The following is a 17580-nucleotide window of genomic DNA, read 5'->3' as shown; positions in this document are numbered from 1 at the left end:
ATTAGATTTCAAGTGGGTCAGACTACTAAAATATTCTCATAATAACCTATAAATAATGACAACCCCAAATTTTCTCTTTGGTTTTTTTTTTGGTGTAAAGAAGTAAAATTACATGAAATTGTTCACATTACCAAACTATACTTTTACAAAAAATGGGAATAACCTGAACAAAAATATGAACAAACGGAAATGTCTTAAGAAAAGTAAATGCAATTTTACCAATATTCTACCTGTTACTAAATGTTTTGTGTGATTGTAATGCACATGTGTAAATGATAAACTGATAAACCGAGGCTGAACATTGTTAAAATTGCTCTCGTTTTTGTTAAGACAATTCAAGCTGTTCATGTTATTCAGATTTTTAAGAAAACTTTGTCAATGTAAACCTGATCATAATATAATTTTACATTTTTCACTGTTATTATTTTACTGGTCCGGCCCACTTGAGATCAAATTGGGATGAATGTGGCCCCTGAACTAAAATGAGTTTGACACCCCTGATATAGACATACAATCACAGCTGTGATTATGGACACTCCTTCAGAACTCACATCATTAAAGGAATAATAATCTATCACTGAAATCATCACTGTCATCATCATCAAATTGCCCATCAGTAATAGTAACATAATGTTTTTTTTTTACAATAAATAACAAAGGCTTTGCAGCTTTAAAAATTGTCATTTGGCATTGCAAATCAAAGACACAAGCAAACAAACAAACAAATAAATATTTTTATCAAATGATATTTAGAAAATAATACAAAAAACAAACAAACCAATAAATTTATTAGTTATGGGAGTCAAAATATTTTATCAAATTCACCTTGGAAATTGCAGTAATTTCATTAAAGTTTTTCTTTTTTCATTTTTCATGTGACATGAACTTTTTTTTTTTTATCAGCAGGGATCAGTAAGATTGCACACACTTCATTCTAAGTTCTAGTTTATTTTATAATGATGTGTTTTCTGTAAGTGCCAGAGACCAAATGTTCAGACTATGACACGAAATATAAATAATTTCTGTGCATGTCTTTTTTTTTTTGGTGGAAATAATAACAGAAATGTGCCAATTCTTAGGGATTACGTGTGTCCAGACTGGTTTATTCAAGTCAATAAAGACAAATTAAACACACACACAAAAAAATAAAAATGTTCAGACTATGACACAAAATATAAATCCTTTCTATGCATGTCTTTTTTTTTTTTTTTTGGTGGAAATAATAGCAGAAATGTGCCAATTCCTACTGGTTAGGTGTGTCCAGACTGGTTTATTCAAGTCAATAAAGACAAATTACAAAAAAAAAAAAAAAAAAAAAAATGTTCAGACTATGACACATGGGAAGTTTTTTGTTTGCGTCAAAGTGTCTCAGTTTCCCTTTTTTTTTTTTTTTTTTTTTGGGGGACTGTTGACTATAGCTCACTAAGGCTCTTTCACAGAATTAACCGGAAGTACTTATCATCAAAATAAAAGTTAAGAGCGTTAACAGAGATGCGTTCACACCGCTGTCCAAACAATATAGGATTGTGTTGAAATTGTCCCTTAAATATTACATTTGAAATTGAAATCATATCATGTGACGCTCCATTTAATGCGACAAATATAAAACATTTATTCGAAACACCTGTTATTAAGCTTTTATTTTGAAAAGAACTGACGGATTTCTTCTCATCGGCTTTCAGGAACTTGACGCCGCCATTTTGAGCAGTTTCTTCCTGAACTTTTTACACCTTAACAACTTTCTTCGGAATTGTGAAAAAACGCAAAAATGGGAGCTTGTTTGGCTCTTAGTTCTCTTGCCAGTTGCGTGAGTATACCTTTTCTGGTATTAAAATGTCCGTATGAAACACTTAGGCGAAGTATATTATATAATTTCCTGTCAAATATTCCTGGGATTGTGCGTTAACATGTTTGTTATGGACGCAATCTGATGTCACGTGAAGCCAACGACTGAATAAAAAAGTCTGTTTTAGCTTTAGCATTAGTTAGCGGTTACTTAAATGAAGCTTACTGTACGTATTGTAAGACATTTCTACACTAATTATGAATTATTAACCCTGGTTAACTCATATTTAACAGGTAACTACACCTTGTAATGTACTCTTAAGCAGGTGAAAATGTATCGACAAAAAGTTAAAACAGTACGGTTTTTATTTTACTTTTAAACGTTTTCATTTTATGTATATCCTCAGACTAAATACACTTTAAGACGTTTTAACAACTGTCATTCTTTGAGGCTCTGGTCAGGTAGTGAATTGCCAGATTTCTTAATGGCAGATGACTTTAGTTACAGTTTGGATTAAAGGTAATGTAAATCTGTAGCTAGATATATGTGACGTCAAATGAACATGATGAAAAATATATACATATACTTTAAAAATACATGTATCTTGTCCTTTAAATATGTTTATGGAGCGGTCTGTGTTTTCCAAAACGACGCCATTTCCGGGTTTCCACCCACTGAGCAGTTAGTGCGTCATTTCACCACGATTGCTACCTAATAATAATAATAATAATAATAATAATAATAATAATAATTATTATTATTATTATTATTATTATTATTATTATTATAAATAATGAAAGTATAAATGTACCAAAGGCCTAATGTTTACTACGATAACGTGCACAATCTAATAACGCACGCTGCAGGTATTTGTCAAAGTTGAATGTGTGTAGTCTCCATTTAAGTTGTGCACATCAGATAAATGTTCATTTGAAATAATAAAAGGCATGTTTAAAAACTAAAACGAATCTCTCATCTCTAGCATGAAACTTGGTGCAGCTGATTCCATGATGGTATTTATCTGCTGGAGGCACTTGAATGAAAACTACAAAGTAGTAAGAAATCTGGGAGGAAATCCTGCTGATTATGCATGAGATTTAAGTTTCCAGACAGGGATTTGAAACTTTAAATAAGATCAGTGATAGCATCAATAAGTGTGATAGTTGATATTCATTTAAATTTTTCTCAAAATTCTGATATCAGGTGTCTAAAATGTACTTCGTTTTTACTCTTTGTGTCTTGTATAATGTTTTTTATTTTCCCCAGTAATTTAAATAGATAAAGTTTTAATCTAATCTTTACCGGTATTAGTAGGAGTTCTTTGTTTGCTGTGACAGATGGCGTTTGGTATTTCAGAGGATAAGTATGGCACAGGCCAGTCTTTGAACCATATAAACTGGATTCTTGTCGTCACGGCTGTGATGTTTCCACCGAAGCCTTGTGTACACTGGTGTAAACACATATTTAGTGAAGGATGGCTGGTCTCAGCTCTGCCTCAGTACTTCATGCAACTCTGAGCTGTCTGCCGCTGAGTCGTGAGGAATCCTCCGTGATGCTGGATTGGAAACAGACAGGGGGACATTTGTTCTGGTGGCAGCTCTAATCGCAGGCCTGATTACCGCTGCTGTAAATCAGTATTTGTCTCTGTCTTTCTGCAGAGGGAGGAATATGGTTGCCCTGGTAGCAGACACACTGTTTTATTTTTTTCTTGTAGTTCTTGTGAGTCATGCAAGCATTACTGTGATTATCCCAGGGCCCAGAGGCCGGTCCAGGAGTCTCAGAAAACATGAATGTTTATGAGTGGCCTTGTCTCTCCTGCAGGCATCCTGTTTGTGCGGCTCGGCCCCCTGCCTCCTGTCGTCATGCTGCCCTTCAACGTACAACTCCACCATGACCCGGCTTGCCTTCTCCTTCCTCCTGCTGCTCGGTACTCTGGTGTCCATCATCATGATCCTCCCCGGCATGGAAGATCATCTTAAAAATGTGTGTGAGACAACAAGATTAGATCAAATGTAATGATCTGCATGGGGTTACTGGATCAGACTGCACTAATCACTGGAGTACATACTCAGTTAACTCTTTCGTCTACTCCACCTGCAGAGTATTTGTAGCTAACAGCTTATTTTCAGTGTTTAATGTGTAACTCAAGATTGACCCTAGTAAAACTATACTATAAATGTAGCCTTCATTATTAAAACAAATTCTGATTTATCAAATGTTTATCGCCTTAAAGTGGAAAATGGCTGGTTAATTCCAAGATGATATGCATGATGAGGAAATGGCAGTGAAGATTGTCAGGAATTTATACAAAATTGTGCGTAAGACCTATAGTGAATTGGGCTGTGATGATTTTACAAAAGTTCCCCCCACCACCACCACCAAAAAAAAAAAGAAGACATAAATAATCGTGGATCACCTCATAGAGCCTGTACCACATAGGCTGAGGCCTTCACACAGTGGCCTGGGTTTGATTCTTACCTAGGTCATTTGCTGTATGTGTTCTGTTTTCTCCCATCTGTCTCTGTCTCCACTTTCCCTCTATAAATACGAAAGGCAGAAAGTAATGCCATATTTATGCTTTTTGTGAAACTGTTACCCTGATTCAATGGTTAGTGACAGTTGACGGTTTCAACAAAGGTTTCAGTGATTTCTCCATTATGAACAATAACTTGATCAAATCTCCCTTTAGTTTCTCAAACTGATTGATTAAATCAGGTAAACAAGTAAGACTAGATGCATCTAGACAGTGTTTCCTATGTAGAGAATGACCTCCTGCCCTCCGTCTGCTGTTTGGTGATGTAATCTGCAAATAACCCATAGCTGAATCACAACTAATAAGCTGTTAAAATATTAGAAATACCCTCTAGACTCTCTGTAGGTGTAGGTGTTGTATTGGATATTTCCTCAACCCACATGTTTCTGGCAATTCAAGAAAATGGGAAACTCATTCAAACTGATTCATAAGGACTGAACTGAGCAACAGAGTAAAATTGTTAGAGCAGCAGACAGGATGGTCTGATTTTTGTCGTTAAAGTTGGCCCACTTTAGCTTCCTCCTCTGTTTTTTGTCCCAATATGTTCATTCTTTCTGTTGTCGTACTCAGATTCCGGGTTTGTGTGTTGGCGGAGCCTCCATACCGGGCCTGGAGGGCAAGGTGAACTGTAGCATCATTGTGGGCTACAAGTCGGTTTACCGCATGTGCTTCGCCATGACCTGCTTCTTCTTCCTCTTCTCCATCATCATGATCCGAGTGCGCAGCAGCAAGGACCCCCGAGCCGCTCTCCAAAATGGGTCTGTACTGTGCACTGCAGCTCACACGTTTCACTGACACAGCACTGAGTGATGACAGCATGCTGCTCTCTGCTGGACAAAAATAAGAACTGCACTGCTAAGATTGCATGTACACAGAGAGAAAAACACGTTTGTTGTGTACATATAGTTGCGGGAAAATTATTAGACCATCAAAAGTCATCAAAAACAATGGTTATGCAATCAAGTGCTAACTCCTGTGTGTATCATGTGACTAAAACAGACAGAAAAGTAAACATGGAATGCCTAAAAGCACTGTTTTTGGCAGTACAATGCAGTACAGCTATTGATGTAAGAACTTATGTGATTTTAGTTATTGTCAAGAAAACTGGAAAATGACTAGATATCAGCTCTGAAATTAAACTCTTATGAGCCATTTTTGTTGTTATCATTACATTTGTCCAAACAAATGTACCTTTAGTTGTATCAGGCATTAAAATGAACAAGAAATTGAAGAAAACAAGGGTGGTCTAATAGTTTTTTTCCGCAAGTGTACTTAGTAAAACTGAATGTTTGTCTTTTCAGTTTCTGGTTCTTCAAGTTCCTGGTGCTTGTTGGTATCACTGTGGGAGCGTTCTTCATTCCAGATGGCACCTTTACCACAGGTATGGAGACAAATGTGATGTTTTTATAGTCTCACACCTCTAGACAATTCAGCTGCTGCACTGGTACTGTTCTGCAACACAGTTTTCACTTCTGCTGATTGAACTAGAAATGACAATAAGAAAACAGAAATCTTTTTGAGGTTCAGGCTATAACAGACATATGATATTTATAGTAAGTGTTGGCTGTGTTTCTGCCTTTCCTCTGCTGAAGTGTTCCAGTGTTGCCTTGTTTGGATGTTTAATAACAACTGCAGGTATCAAATAACACTTCACTTTATATGATTCAGAGGAATGATGTGTTTTATTTATTGTAAGGAGACAAGTCAGAGTCAAAATTAAAATCATGAACAAATCCTTATTGACTGCCAGTGTTAAGTGTTCATGAATGTTTGAAAGTCCTTTTTGTAATGGTCAGTTTATCCATAAATAGACCAGAATTACCACCATGTGAATCTACTAATGGACATTTGTTTGATATGCAGAGTGTATGTGTGTGTTTTTTAATTAAACTTTTAATGACTATAGCTTATCGCCCGTTTGGTTGTAAGAGCTTGTATGATTATTAATTGCTTCCTGTCACCTGTAACAGGTCACAGCAAACAAGACAAATTGAACTAGTGGATATGATGACAAGGAAATGATAAAAACAAAATAAGGAAGAGACGGATAATGAGGCCTTATTGACGTAATGTTGCCTCCCTGATGACTCTTATTAGCACTCTGCCAGTACTAGCAAGTGGTTGCTTGGTAACTTTATCCCTTTCCCTCCCAAACTACTGTGGTCTAAAGATATTAACCCACACATATTACACAAAACTGAAGACACATCACTATCCTCAACACAATCCTGTACACAAGCAGGTATTAAGACATCTGTGGTCACATGGTTCACAGCTTAGTCACCTGACCAAACACAGTACATCCCTCATTATGGTATCAACAGAGGTAGTTTATATTTTAGTCGTCTTGGTGACATATTTTAGGTCACAAAACACTAGGGTATTTACAGTCCTATTAATCAATGTATATAGCTTTAACCTATAATCTTATTGAACATTTTGGCCATTTATTATTCTGTTTGTAGGTCATCCACATATGATATATGCTGATTATTGTATATAGCCATCAGAATATGCACATTATGGCTTGTGAAGTGGCATCCTAGAATGAAAATGGACTGTAATTTCGTTGTCATTGCATAACTTTGTCATGGTGTGACTAAATGTCCGGTACTCTGTCTGTTGTCAGTGTGGTATTACTTTGGCGTGGTGGGTTCTTTCATCTTCATCATCATCCAGCTCATCCTGCTGGTGGACTTTGCCCACTCCTGGAGCCAGTCCTGGTTGGAGAAAGCCGAGGAGGGAAACTCCAAGTGCTGGTTTGGAGGTGAGCAGGCAGTACGTTAAATAAGTACATTACTAATGTCTCTAATGACTTGAAGTCTCTTTGGTAATGTGGCTTTGTGTTGTTCCTTAGCTCTGCTGACCTGTACCCTCATCAATTATGCCTTGGCCTTTACTGCTGTCGTGCTGTTTTACATTTATTACACCCAACCCGCTGACTGCACTGAGCACAAGGTGTTCATCAGCCTGAACATGATTTTCTGCATCATTGTGTCAGTCGTAGCCATTCTGCCCAAAGTGCAGGTAATGTGAATTGGAACAGCTGACATTTTGTGCTTCAGATTTTGTACAATATTGAACACAAGTGTACACAAATAAGGATGCCTAAATTATTACATTTTTTTTTATTACATGCCTTGCATCCACAGGAGGCCCAGCCAAGCTCAGGTCTGCTCCAGGCCTCCCTGATCTCCCTCTACACCATGTATCTGACCTGGTCAGCCATGAGCAACAACCCCAGTGAGTCCAGGTTGATTTTTAACATTCCAGAAGTGGTTTGGGAAGAAGCCCAGGGAAAGACATGAACTCCACTTTTTCCACTGTTAAAATGGTTTTCAAAATTACTCACAGTTATAGTCTCTGTTGTTTACATACTTTTCTTTGTTTCAACTTCAGACCGCCAGTGTAATCCTAGTCTGCTGAGTCTGGTCCAACCCAGCAGCCCAACTCCAACAGGACCTCCTCCAACACAACCCCCTGGCGGTGTCCAGTGGTGGGACGCACAGGGCATTGTGGGATTGGTCATTTTCTTGTTCTGTACCCTTTATGCCAGGTATGTGACTCTTACTGCAGATACTTTGCTGTGTGGGTGGTTTGGATTCACTTAGAGTATTGAGGCTTCCATTGTATATTTCTGATCAACCTAAACTTATGCTGCTGTCAGGAATTTCATACTCCCTGCTGTTTAGGTCCAGACTGCGATACACTATGTACTTACTTGTGTAGTACATGTCTTTTCTACAATGAACTTGATCATTGTGCAGTTACTGGAATTGATGATTGCAGTGGGGTTTTTTTGTAGACTTTTTAGTCTTCATTTTAGCCACAACAGAGATACAGGAAACACAGGCAGGAAGAGAGAGGATCTGTGAAGTGGCTCAGAGCAGCTGCATTTAGACCTGATGTGGTACACACTTTACCAAGTGGGCCACTGTGGTGAACCATAATGCCTATATTCTTGCAATCTGGTGAATGGAAGCGAGAATCATGATTTACTCTGTGCTCAGATGGCCAATTTACCCCTCTTAGAAATATTAATATAGCTTCTTTTACAAAATAACTCCTAACACAGTGATGGAAACTTTTGTTGTGCTTTTTTGTATTGATTCCTTTTCTCCGAAGAATAAGAATAATTTTGAGTGATGCTCTTTTTCTTCAGGTTTTCACATTTTCACTTTATAAACATGGAGCTTCAGAGTAAAGAGTAAAATCTGTCTATAGCTGATAAATTTCCTCTGTCTCAGATGAAAATCTCTATCTCTAGTCTGTGTTCTGGAAGGTAAACTGAGTAGCTGAATATCTGTGAACACTGTGAACACCTACGCATTCACACAAATGTAACAGTACTCAACGCATAACCATACTCAACGTTTGGAACAGCTAACGTTGAGCAGTAATGGCAGCAAACACCCAGCACTGAAATAAAGATATTAGAGGCTCAACAGTGACATGGATTTAATGAAGCATAATTGTAAAAGCAGCCAAAGTGCTTTCAGGAGCAGTAAAGTCACAGCGGGTCAAGTGATTTGAGAGCAGCACTCATTAAGAACAGCAAGCGCTGCCAGGATGCTGTTAAATTTCACCCCTTACCTGCACTTAAGCAAAAAAACACAATGATGCAAAATTAAAAAAGTATGGATAGTGATAGTGTATTAATTATGTATCACTAAACTGAACACTTCCTAAAGATGAGGTCATTGTGCTCCAAGTAGTAGTTTTGCTCTAGCTTTGGATGGATCAGTAGCTAAAATGTAGAGATTTTCATTAATGACAGATGTAAGACTACGTATTTACAGAAAGGATATTAAAAAAAAAAATTGTAAATAATCTTTGCAGATATTTGAGTGCAGATTTCTAAGTTAATGGGGTGTACTTGAGAACATCCCTGTGCCTATGTGCTTTAATGTAGATTTTACAAGTATACAAGGTACACCTGAATGCACCATGAAGCCTTTTTGTGTGTGCAAATTCAAAGAAGACCAGAACAATGTGCTGATATATCATTCCAAATGTAAAGAGTCTTTCTAACATGGCTGTAGTACGAACATTATCCACCTACATGGTAACATATACCTGCATGTGGAGCTTTGAGGGGCATGTTGTTTATTTCTGCTACATTTTAAAGACTTAGAGCTATTTATATCGAGTAAAAAATGTCCAAAGCTTGTCATTGCTATCAACATAAATGTCATCACGTTGCATTTCAAAGTCGTTCTTTTGCCCAGCCTCATCTCTCACAGCCAGATATATTTCAACACTTCATTTTAACACTTTGTCAGTGCTGGAAAAATATCTGGCTGAACCCATTCTGATTGCTCGTCTGGCTTGTTTCTATATCTACAAACACGATCACAATCATCTTGGTTAACCCAGTAATGCAGCAGTTGTGCTTTTTCAAAGGTTGTCAGGGTAGAACTTGTTTTGGTGGAATATTTGCACATGGGAAGGCAAATAAAATGGATAAAACACCTGTCACAAAGGACTCAGCTGGCCTACTTTATTGTATTATCCAAATATGTATCAAAACCAGTAGCAGTAGCTTGGAGGTTACTTCTTATACTGAGGAGGGTTGGAAACCAGCAGATGGCGCTAGGGAGGAGAGTGTCCGCTGGAATAGTCAGTGTTTATGCCTTACGAGGGCTGTTCAATAAGTTCATGGCCTCACCCAGAACAGAACAACACAGACTAATAATTTATATTTTATTTTTCAACATAATCTCCATTTACAGCAATGCACTTGGTCCATCGATGTTCAAGCATCACTATCTCATCACGAAAGAATGTAACATCCTGTATTATAACAACCAGTATTTCTGGGTGAGGCCATGAATTTATTGAACAGCCCTCGTAATCCCACAGAGTACTTCCTGTCAGACTGATATAATAGTATATGTTGTTGTGTTCTCTCCTGTTCCAGTATCCGCTCCTCCAACAACGCCCAGGTGAACAAGCTCATGCAGACGGAGGAGGGTCAGGGTCTCACCGCTAACATCGAAGCCGCGGAAGGAGAAGATGGGGTCCGACGGGCCGTGGACAACGAAGAAGACGGAGTCACCTACAGCTACTCGTTCTTCCACTTCTGCCTCCTGCTGGCGTCTCTGTACATAATGATGACCCTCACTAACTGGTACAAGTGAGTATCCCTGAGTGGGTAACTTCAGCCCGTTCCTGCACCAGACCCACTCCCTTCCAACATTCATCTCCGTCCCTGTCTGTTTTTGTCTCACCAGGCCTGATACTGACTACAGCGCCATGCGGACCACCATGCCCGCTGTCTGGGTGAAGATCTGCTCCAGCTGGCTCGGCTTGGCCCTCTTCCTCTGGACCTTGGTGGCTCCGCTGGTGTTCCCTGACAGAGATTTCAACTAAAGTCTGTCACCAGGCAGGCAGCTCTTGCAGTTTGCACCACTTTATCTTAAAATACATGAGCTTTATTGGTAGCTTTGTGGCTAAAGTTCCATGTTTCAGTTTGGCAAGAAACCTTAGATTTTTTTGTTAAATAGAGCTTTAATCACACATTCCACTGTTTCACCTCAGGTAGTTTTTTTTACCATTATCTTAGCCCCTCCCAAAGTGGCAACTGTCAAAACCTTAGTAATCATTACTAGGCACAGGAAGCACATCAGACTGAAACAACAAGGGAAAGTACAGCAGACAGTCCAACAGCTGGTATCCCTTAAGTTTATGGGGGGGGTAGTATTTATACCTGTGAAGCCAAACATTTAGAGAAGTTGGATTCAATGAAGGGACTCTTCAACACTGTTTTCCTATCAACACTATTGCATATTATATCAATGTTTCCCAACTTGTTTTGACCAAACGCCGCCTCGTCATTGTGCCCTCCCCCCCCCGTAAAAAAATTGGCGAGGGGGGTGACATAAATTCGCCATTGAGATTACATGCTGGTAGTACAAGAACAGCACCGCTTGTGCTAATATTGATACTTAAACATTGTGATGACTAACAGTGACTAACACCCCCCATTTCTGTCTCAGCACCCCCCTCTCAGCTTTCTGGTTCCAAATGCCCCCTGACATTGTCCCAACACCACCTGGGAGGCGGTATCGCCCCCGTTGAGAAACACTGTATTATATACGGACATTATGAGAGGACAACACAAGTCTGCGGACCGTACTTACTGAGGAAGAAACTTGGAGTTGCGATTTGCCCCCCCCCCCATTATTTTATGACATTATATAGTAGGTAAAGGACCAGTCAGATATTGACCAGATACTCCAAAAGATATACTTGAAAATGTCTGTTTATACTTGTGAAATATGAGGGAGAATTGGACAGAAAGGACCATAATTATACTTCTCTTTTTTTATTTGTTCAGACAAGGTATAGCGTTTTTAGATGTTATGTAACATCTAAAAAAGCTATACCTTGTCTGAACAAAAGAAAAAAGAGAAGTATAATTACATAAACAGAAGACAAAATGAACGTCTTTAGCCTTATCAAGGACCATAATTACTTAACATTTGAACTCCAGGTTCAGATGCTAAAAACATGAGTAACATTAGCACATGATTATGAAGACAGTTGAGTATTAAGTATAAGGATCTAATTCAAGTCGGTTTGTTGTGTGGCTTAGACGTGAAGTAATTTAGACACTAACACAGACACTAGCTAACGTAGCACACAGATGTTACTAAACACAGACACTTCTATCTTACACCCAGTGACCTCAAATATAGGTCTTTATTGCATACTGCACTCTTTTCTGTCTGCTTCTCCCTCATATATATCAGAACTTTCCCAGAACAGGTTTGACAGGTGTCGCCGCAGTAACTTTGGGGCGGTCTATTGTTTTATTCACTGTTACCAAATACTCCAGTTGTGAGCACTACACATATTAACAAAATCAGACCAAATAAGGCTTTGCTGATCACTGCTGAGAAGTTTTTACCACACTAGTGATATGTTCAGATTCTTTTTTTAATCACGTATGAAATCAGTTTCATTTCTGGGAAGCTGTTGTTTTAGGCTGGATACTGTTCTGAACTTCTATACTACTGCGAAGAACTTTGCTTCAATACTGGTTCCTAAATGTACAATTTTTTCCCCATTTTAACCAAGAAGAAAAGTACAGATATTTACAATACAAATATTTCTGCTCATTTGAATTTTTATACATTCAATAAAAATGCAAATACACTAAAAATATATGAAATCTGTCAGCCTGCTTGCACAGAACTGTTGAAAGTTACTGCTAACTCCTAAAATTGGATAACCAACGATGCCAGACGGTTTTAATAATCAGTTGTATCGAAGCAATTTGGTTGGCGTTATAAAATCCCTGAAGTCTGTTACCCAGCCTTGCTACTTCTCATAATTATACATTTTTATTCACCTAGTTTTAAGTGCCTTATATTTTGCACACAACTGACTCAAAGGGGACCATTTTTGATGTCTTTGAATGTTTTTCTCAGCAGTTTATAATGCAACGTTGCAAACCGAATGTTTATTTTTCATTGCAATCAATAAAAGTAAAGATATCCAATTTGTCTCGTGTCGACAACACATTTATCCAGTAGGTGAGGCTGTTGTTCTTCCCATTCGTCTTTTTTTTTTTTTTCTCCAGTCACTGTCCACACACCCTGGGTTTCATGTAACATAAGTGCCAAAGGTTTTCTGAACCTGCACTTTAATGTTCGTTTTAAACCCCCCGGATTACTCCATTTCCTTCAGAAACCGTAGACACAATATGATCAAGACTTCGGGTCAGCTGGGATTTCCAAATGCTCCACAGCCCTCCCTCGATTAATCACATGATTCTGCTAAAATGTGATTTATTGTGCTCTTGGTACGCCGGATTCCCCAGTGAAACACACAAACACACACACATACATACTCACACATTTGGCAAGTAATATAGAGGGAATGTGCTGTTCCCCTATCACAAGATCAGCATGAGGAGGGGGCTGAACACAACACTTCATTATACCTCACAATATTCATTCAAGCCTGATGTTTGGGGGGGAAAAAAAGGACAACTGAGCAGCTTCTGGGGTTGTCCTGCACATCTGGTGGTAAATCCCAGCTGTTCCACAGTTGTGTATAATGTATTTTAATACAGGATACCTTTAATGACTACACCTCTAATTAATATTACAAAAGATAAAATGCATTTGTATGATGAGCGCTAACAGTAAAACCAGATTACAGTCCCTTCGGAGACAGACTTAATGTGATTTTTCTAGTCGTTCATCTTCTGGTCTAATGATAAATATACGTTCATAATCATTACATCGTATAAACTCTGCTGATGTATTGAAGTCGTATCACAGATTTAGTTAGCGAAATGACCTCTGTCCTGTTATTAATCACTTTTAGACGTGAGATCAAGAAAAGATGGCAATTCGAACAACGTTAAAGATATAAGACGTAACAAATAAACCCATGCAAACCCTTCATGCTACATACTTTAAATGTACGGTGTTAATGTTATGCAGGGGAAAAAGGGTTTCTGGAATGGGAAATATACATGTTATTTCCCATTTAATCTATTTTAGTTAACTATATATTTTTATTATGTCTGTTGTTGCTCCCCTGTATTAGTATGTTTTTGTTTTTCTTTACATATATAGAAGTTAAATACATGATGTAAAATGCTGATAAGATAAAGCTGCCTGAAAAAATAATAAGATAATAACAAAAAAAAGAAAAAAAAAAAAGCTGTAGCAAAGTGAAAACATCCTGTCATTTCCAGTCTCATGACTTTGTGTTTATTTTTAGTTCACACTCTGGCTTCTGCAGCGTTAAAGTGCAGTTTGAGTCAACCATAGACAAAAGGGGGGAGAGTGAATCACAGAAAAGCCTCTAATATTTTGAGTTACGGTGCTGACATTAAAAACTGATTTGCACAGTGGAGTAAAGTTAATATTTCACTGGTCAACAACAAATTTATTGTTTAAGTTTTTTGAGCTGATTTAGGATAAATTTGATGTGCTGAATCCAAAAATCACATTAATTTTGCTCAATCAGGTCAACTTTCTGAACTATGCTACATATTGGCTTTTTAACATTTTTGCTTACATTTATGGGCATTTTCACATCATATGATACAAAATTCTTGCAATAAACGAGTTCAGAAGATTTTACTTTTGCCAATTTATGATTAATGTTTTTTTTAATATTACAGGTGAATGAAATGGCTTCGACCAGAAGATCTTGCAAAAATAAGCCTGACGTATTCTGCTACATCTGCAGTGAATACACCATTGTACCTAACAGGAATCCTGTTAGAAAATGATTTTTTTTTCTCTTAAAACCTGTTTTGGGTGAGAACTATATAAAAAATCAAATGATAAAGTCACAAAAATATCATCAATTTTATGAGAAGATCAAATTTTTCAAAATCAAATTAGCAAAAAAACCTGACCCGATAGAGAAAAACAGATGTCATTTTTGGATTTAGCGGTGCAAAATGGTCCTAATTCAGTTGAAAAAACCTAGACAATTTGCAAAAAACATTTTTTTGTAACCCAGTGTTTTCAATCTATTTGTTACTTCAGGAGTTTCAAACATACGATCCGTAGACCAAAATCGGCCCGCCAAAGGGTCCAATCCGGCATGTGGGGTGAATTTGTGAAATGCAGAAATTACACTGAAGATATTAACAATCAAGGATGTTAAACTCATTTTTTGTATGTATGATCTCAAGACCATTAAAATACTATTATAATAACCTATATATAGTGACAACTTATTTTTTTTTCCTCTTCGTTTTAGTGTGAGACAGTAAAATTCCATGAAAATGTTTATATTTACAAACTATCCTTTCACAAAAACTGAATAATCTGAACAAACATGAACAACCTGAAATGTTTTCAGAGACATAAGTGCATCTTTAACAATATTCTGCCTGTTACTAAATGTTTTGTGTCTTTGTGGATCCACTGTGATCTGTAAATTGTAATGTACATGTGTAAATGATAAACTGAGGCAGAATATTTTTAGAATTGCACTCATTTTTCTATCAGATTTCACGTCGTTCATGACTGCATGTTATTTGCATTTTTACCCCCGAATGAGTGGTAGGGGGTATTGTTTTTGGTTCGGTTTATTTCTTTGTTTGTTTAACACTCTAGCAACAAACCTATTGGTTGAATTCATATCAAATTTGGTTTATAGATTCCCAGTGACCCAGAATAGATCTGATTATATTTTGGGAAAAGTAGGTCACAGTTCAAATTTTTTGTACATTTTTTAAATCTTTTTTTTTTTTTTTTTTCCATGTACTTATAATGGGCAAAATTTCACATGTCTGTAGCAGCAAAACTATTGGTTGAATTCATACCAAATTGGGTTTATAGATTGCCAGTGACCCAGAATAGATGTCATTACTTTTTGGGAAAAGTACGTCAAAGTTAAATTTTTTTATGAATTTTTAAACTTTTTTTTTGTTTTTTTGCCCATTTACTTATAAAGACCAAAATTTCACATCATCAACCATCAATTTTGATTCAGTTTACTTCAAACTTGCCACATATATTGAGGAAATTGATATACTGACATCAAGGCACATGTAGACATGAGGGCATCAGCTGGATCAATGCCAAAATAAGCAACAGTGCGAGCAAGGGGCGGGGTTTGTTGTGCCTGGCACCACTTGTTTAATCAATACTTTGTAGATATAAACGTTTTCATCATATAATTTTAAATTTTTTGCTGTTATTATTTTAGTGGTTTGGCCCATTTGAGATCATATTGGGTTGTATATGGCTCCTGAACTACACTGAACAAAAATATAAATGCAACACTTTTGTTTTTGCTCCCATTTTTCATGAGCTGAACTCAAAGATCTAAAACTTTTTCTGTGTACACACAAGGTTTATTTCTCTCAAATATTGTTCACAAATCTGTCTAAATTTGTGTTAGAGAACACTTCTCCTTTGCTGAGATAATCCATCCACCTCACAGGCGTGGCATATCCAGATGCTGATTAGACAGCATGATTATTGCACAGGTGTGCCTTAGGCTGGCCACAATAAAAGGCCACTCTAAAATGTGTAGTTTTATCACACAGTACAATGCCACAGATGTCACAAGTTTTGAGGGAATATGCAATGGTCATGCTGACTTCAGGAATGTCCAGCAGAGCTTCTGCCTGTGAATTGAATGTTCATTTCTCTACCACAAGCCATCTCTAAAGCTGTTTCAGAGAATTCATGAAGAAGACTGTGTGAGGAAAATGGTGGTCACACCAAATACTGACTGGTTTTCTGACCCCCCTGGACCACCCAATACAGTAAAAGTGCACATTTTAGAGTGGCCTTTTATTGTGGCCAGCCTAAGGCACACCTGTGCAATAATCATGCTGTCTAATCAGCACCTTGATATGCCACACCTGTGAGGTGGATGGATTATCTCAGCAAAGGACAAAGGAGAAGTGCTCACTAACACAGATTTAGACAAATTTATGAACAATATTTGAGAGTAGTGATGTGACGTTCACGAACAAATCAAATCTTTTGAACAGCTCTTTGAAATGAACAATGGGAGCCAAGTCTTTGTAAAGAGCCGTATATTTAATTTTTTTTTTTTTTTTAAGGAGGGAGTGTCTGATTGCCTGTCAACTTACCACCAAACTGTTCTTGTTCTGAGAATTGCACCATAGTTCAGGTATTTAAGTAACTGCAGTGATTAATCACTGTTGTGTTTTGTGCAATTTTTTCCTTATGTTTACACATATTTATTGTTCTTGTTTTGAGGAGACTAAAATGTTATTTCATAAGAAAATATTTTATTTTCTTCTTCATTTTTAGGCTACAGACTAGTCCACATAATGTACTGTGATGTTTTTGGTCAAATTCCATCATTTGCCTAATGTCACCTCTCATGTCATGTATTTAGCCCACACATTTGAACTAACTATTTTTTTCATGGTAAGATAATATTTACTGCCGCGCCAATTAAACACCTTTAAAATGTAATGTCAATCATCACATGTAGCCTATTTAGTCATTAAAACATTGGTGTTTCAAAATAATGCAAAAAACATAAAAGAGCCAGTCTTTTGAACGGCTCTTTTCAGTGAACGGCTCCTGATTGAACGGCTCCCTTCAAAGAGCCAAAAGTCCCATCACTATTTGAGAGAAATAGGCCTTTTGTGTACATAGAAAAAGTTTTAGATTGAGTTCAGCTCATGAAAGATGGGAACAAAAACAAAAGTGTTGCATTTATATTTTTGTTCAGTGTACTTGATTCAATGCTATAATGGTTTAATCGTCTTCACATTATGTTAATAAGACGT

At 37.3% G+C, this 17580-nt stretch overlaps 1 protein-coding gene across 2 annotated transcripts; it reads left to right on the top strand.

Moving 5' to 3' along the window:
• Nucleotides 1-1661: 1661 nt before the first annotated feature.
• serinc2 (serine incorporator 2) lies at nucleotides 1662-12828 on the top strand. 2 transcript variants are annotated; one of them, XM_030147079.1, is made up of 11 exons: nucleotides 1662-1807; nucleotides 3608-3769; nucleotides 4890-5077; nucleotides 5621-5700; nucleotides 6949-7086; nucleotides 7177-7346; nucleotides 7472-7562; nucleotides 7719-7875; nucleotides 10240-10455; nucleotides 10553-10705; nucleotides 10746-12828. In XM_030147079.1, exons 1-10 carry the CDS (start codon nucleotides 1769-1771, stop codon nucleotides 10689-10691), a joined length of 1380 nt encoding a protein of 459 aa, XP_030002939.1. In that variant the 5' UTR covers nucleotides 1662-1768; the 3' UTR covers nucleotides 10692-10705; nucleotides 10746-12828. The 2 variants fall into 2 exon arrangements, with proteins under 2 accessions (XP_030002939.1, XP_030002938.1); XM_030147078.1 differs by having other exon boundaries at nucleotides 10553-12828.
• Nucleotides 12829-17580: the final 4752 nt, after the last annotated feature.

Source organism: Sphaeramia orbicularis, chromosome 11 (assembly GCF_902148855.1).
Source record: "Sphaeramia orbicularis chromosome 11, fSphaOr1.1, whole genome shotgun sequence".
Classification (NCBI taxonomy): Eukaryota; Metazoa; Chordata; class Actinopteri; order Kurtiformes; family Apogonidae; genus Sphaeramia; species Sphaeramia orbicularis.
This window is presented reverse-complemented; position numbering and strand designations above follow the sequence as displayed.

Excerpts from the sequence above, each read along its gene's own strand:
- serinc2 (XM_030147079.1), top strand. The coding sequence starts at position 1,769 with ATGGGAGCTTGTTTGGCTCTTAGTTCTCTTGCCAGTTGC. Across the intron at positions 7,347-7,471 it reads CCATTCTGCCCAAAGTGCAG|GAGGCCCAGCCAAGCTCAGG; the intron begins GTAATGTGAATT and ends TTGCATCCACAG. Across the intron at positions 7,563-7,718 it reads AGCCATGAGCAACAACCCCA|ACCGCCAGTGTAATCCTAGT; the intron begins GTGAGTCCAGGT and ends TTTCAACTTCAG.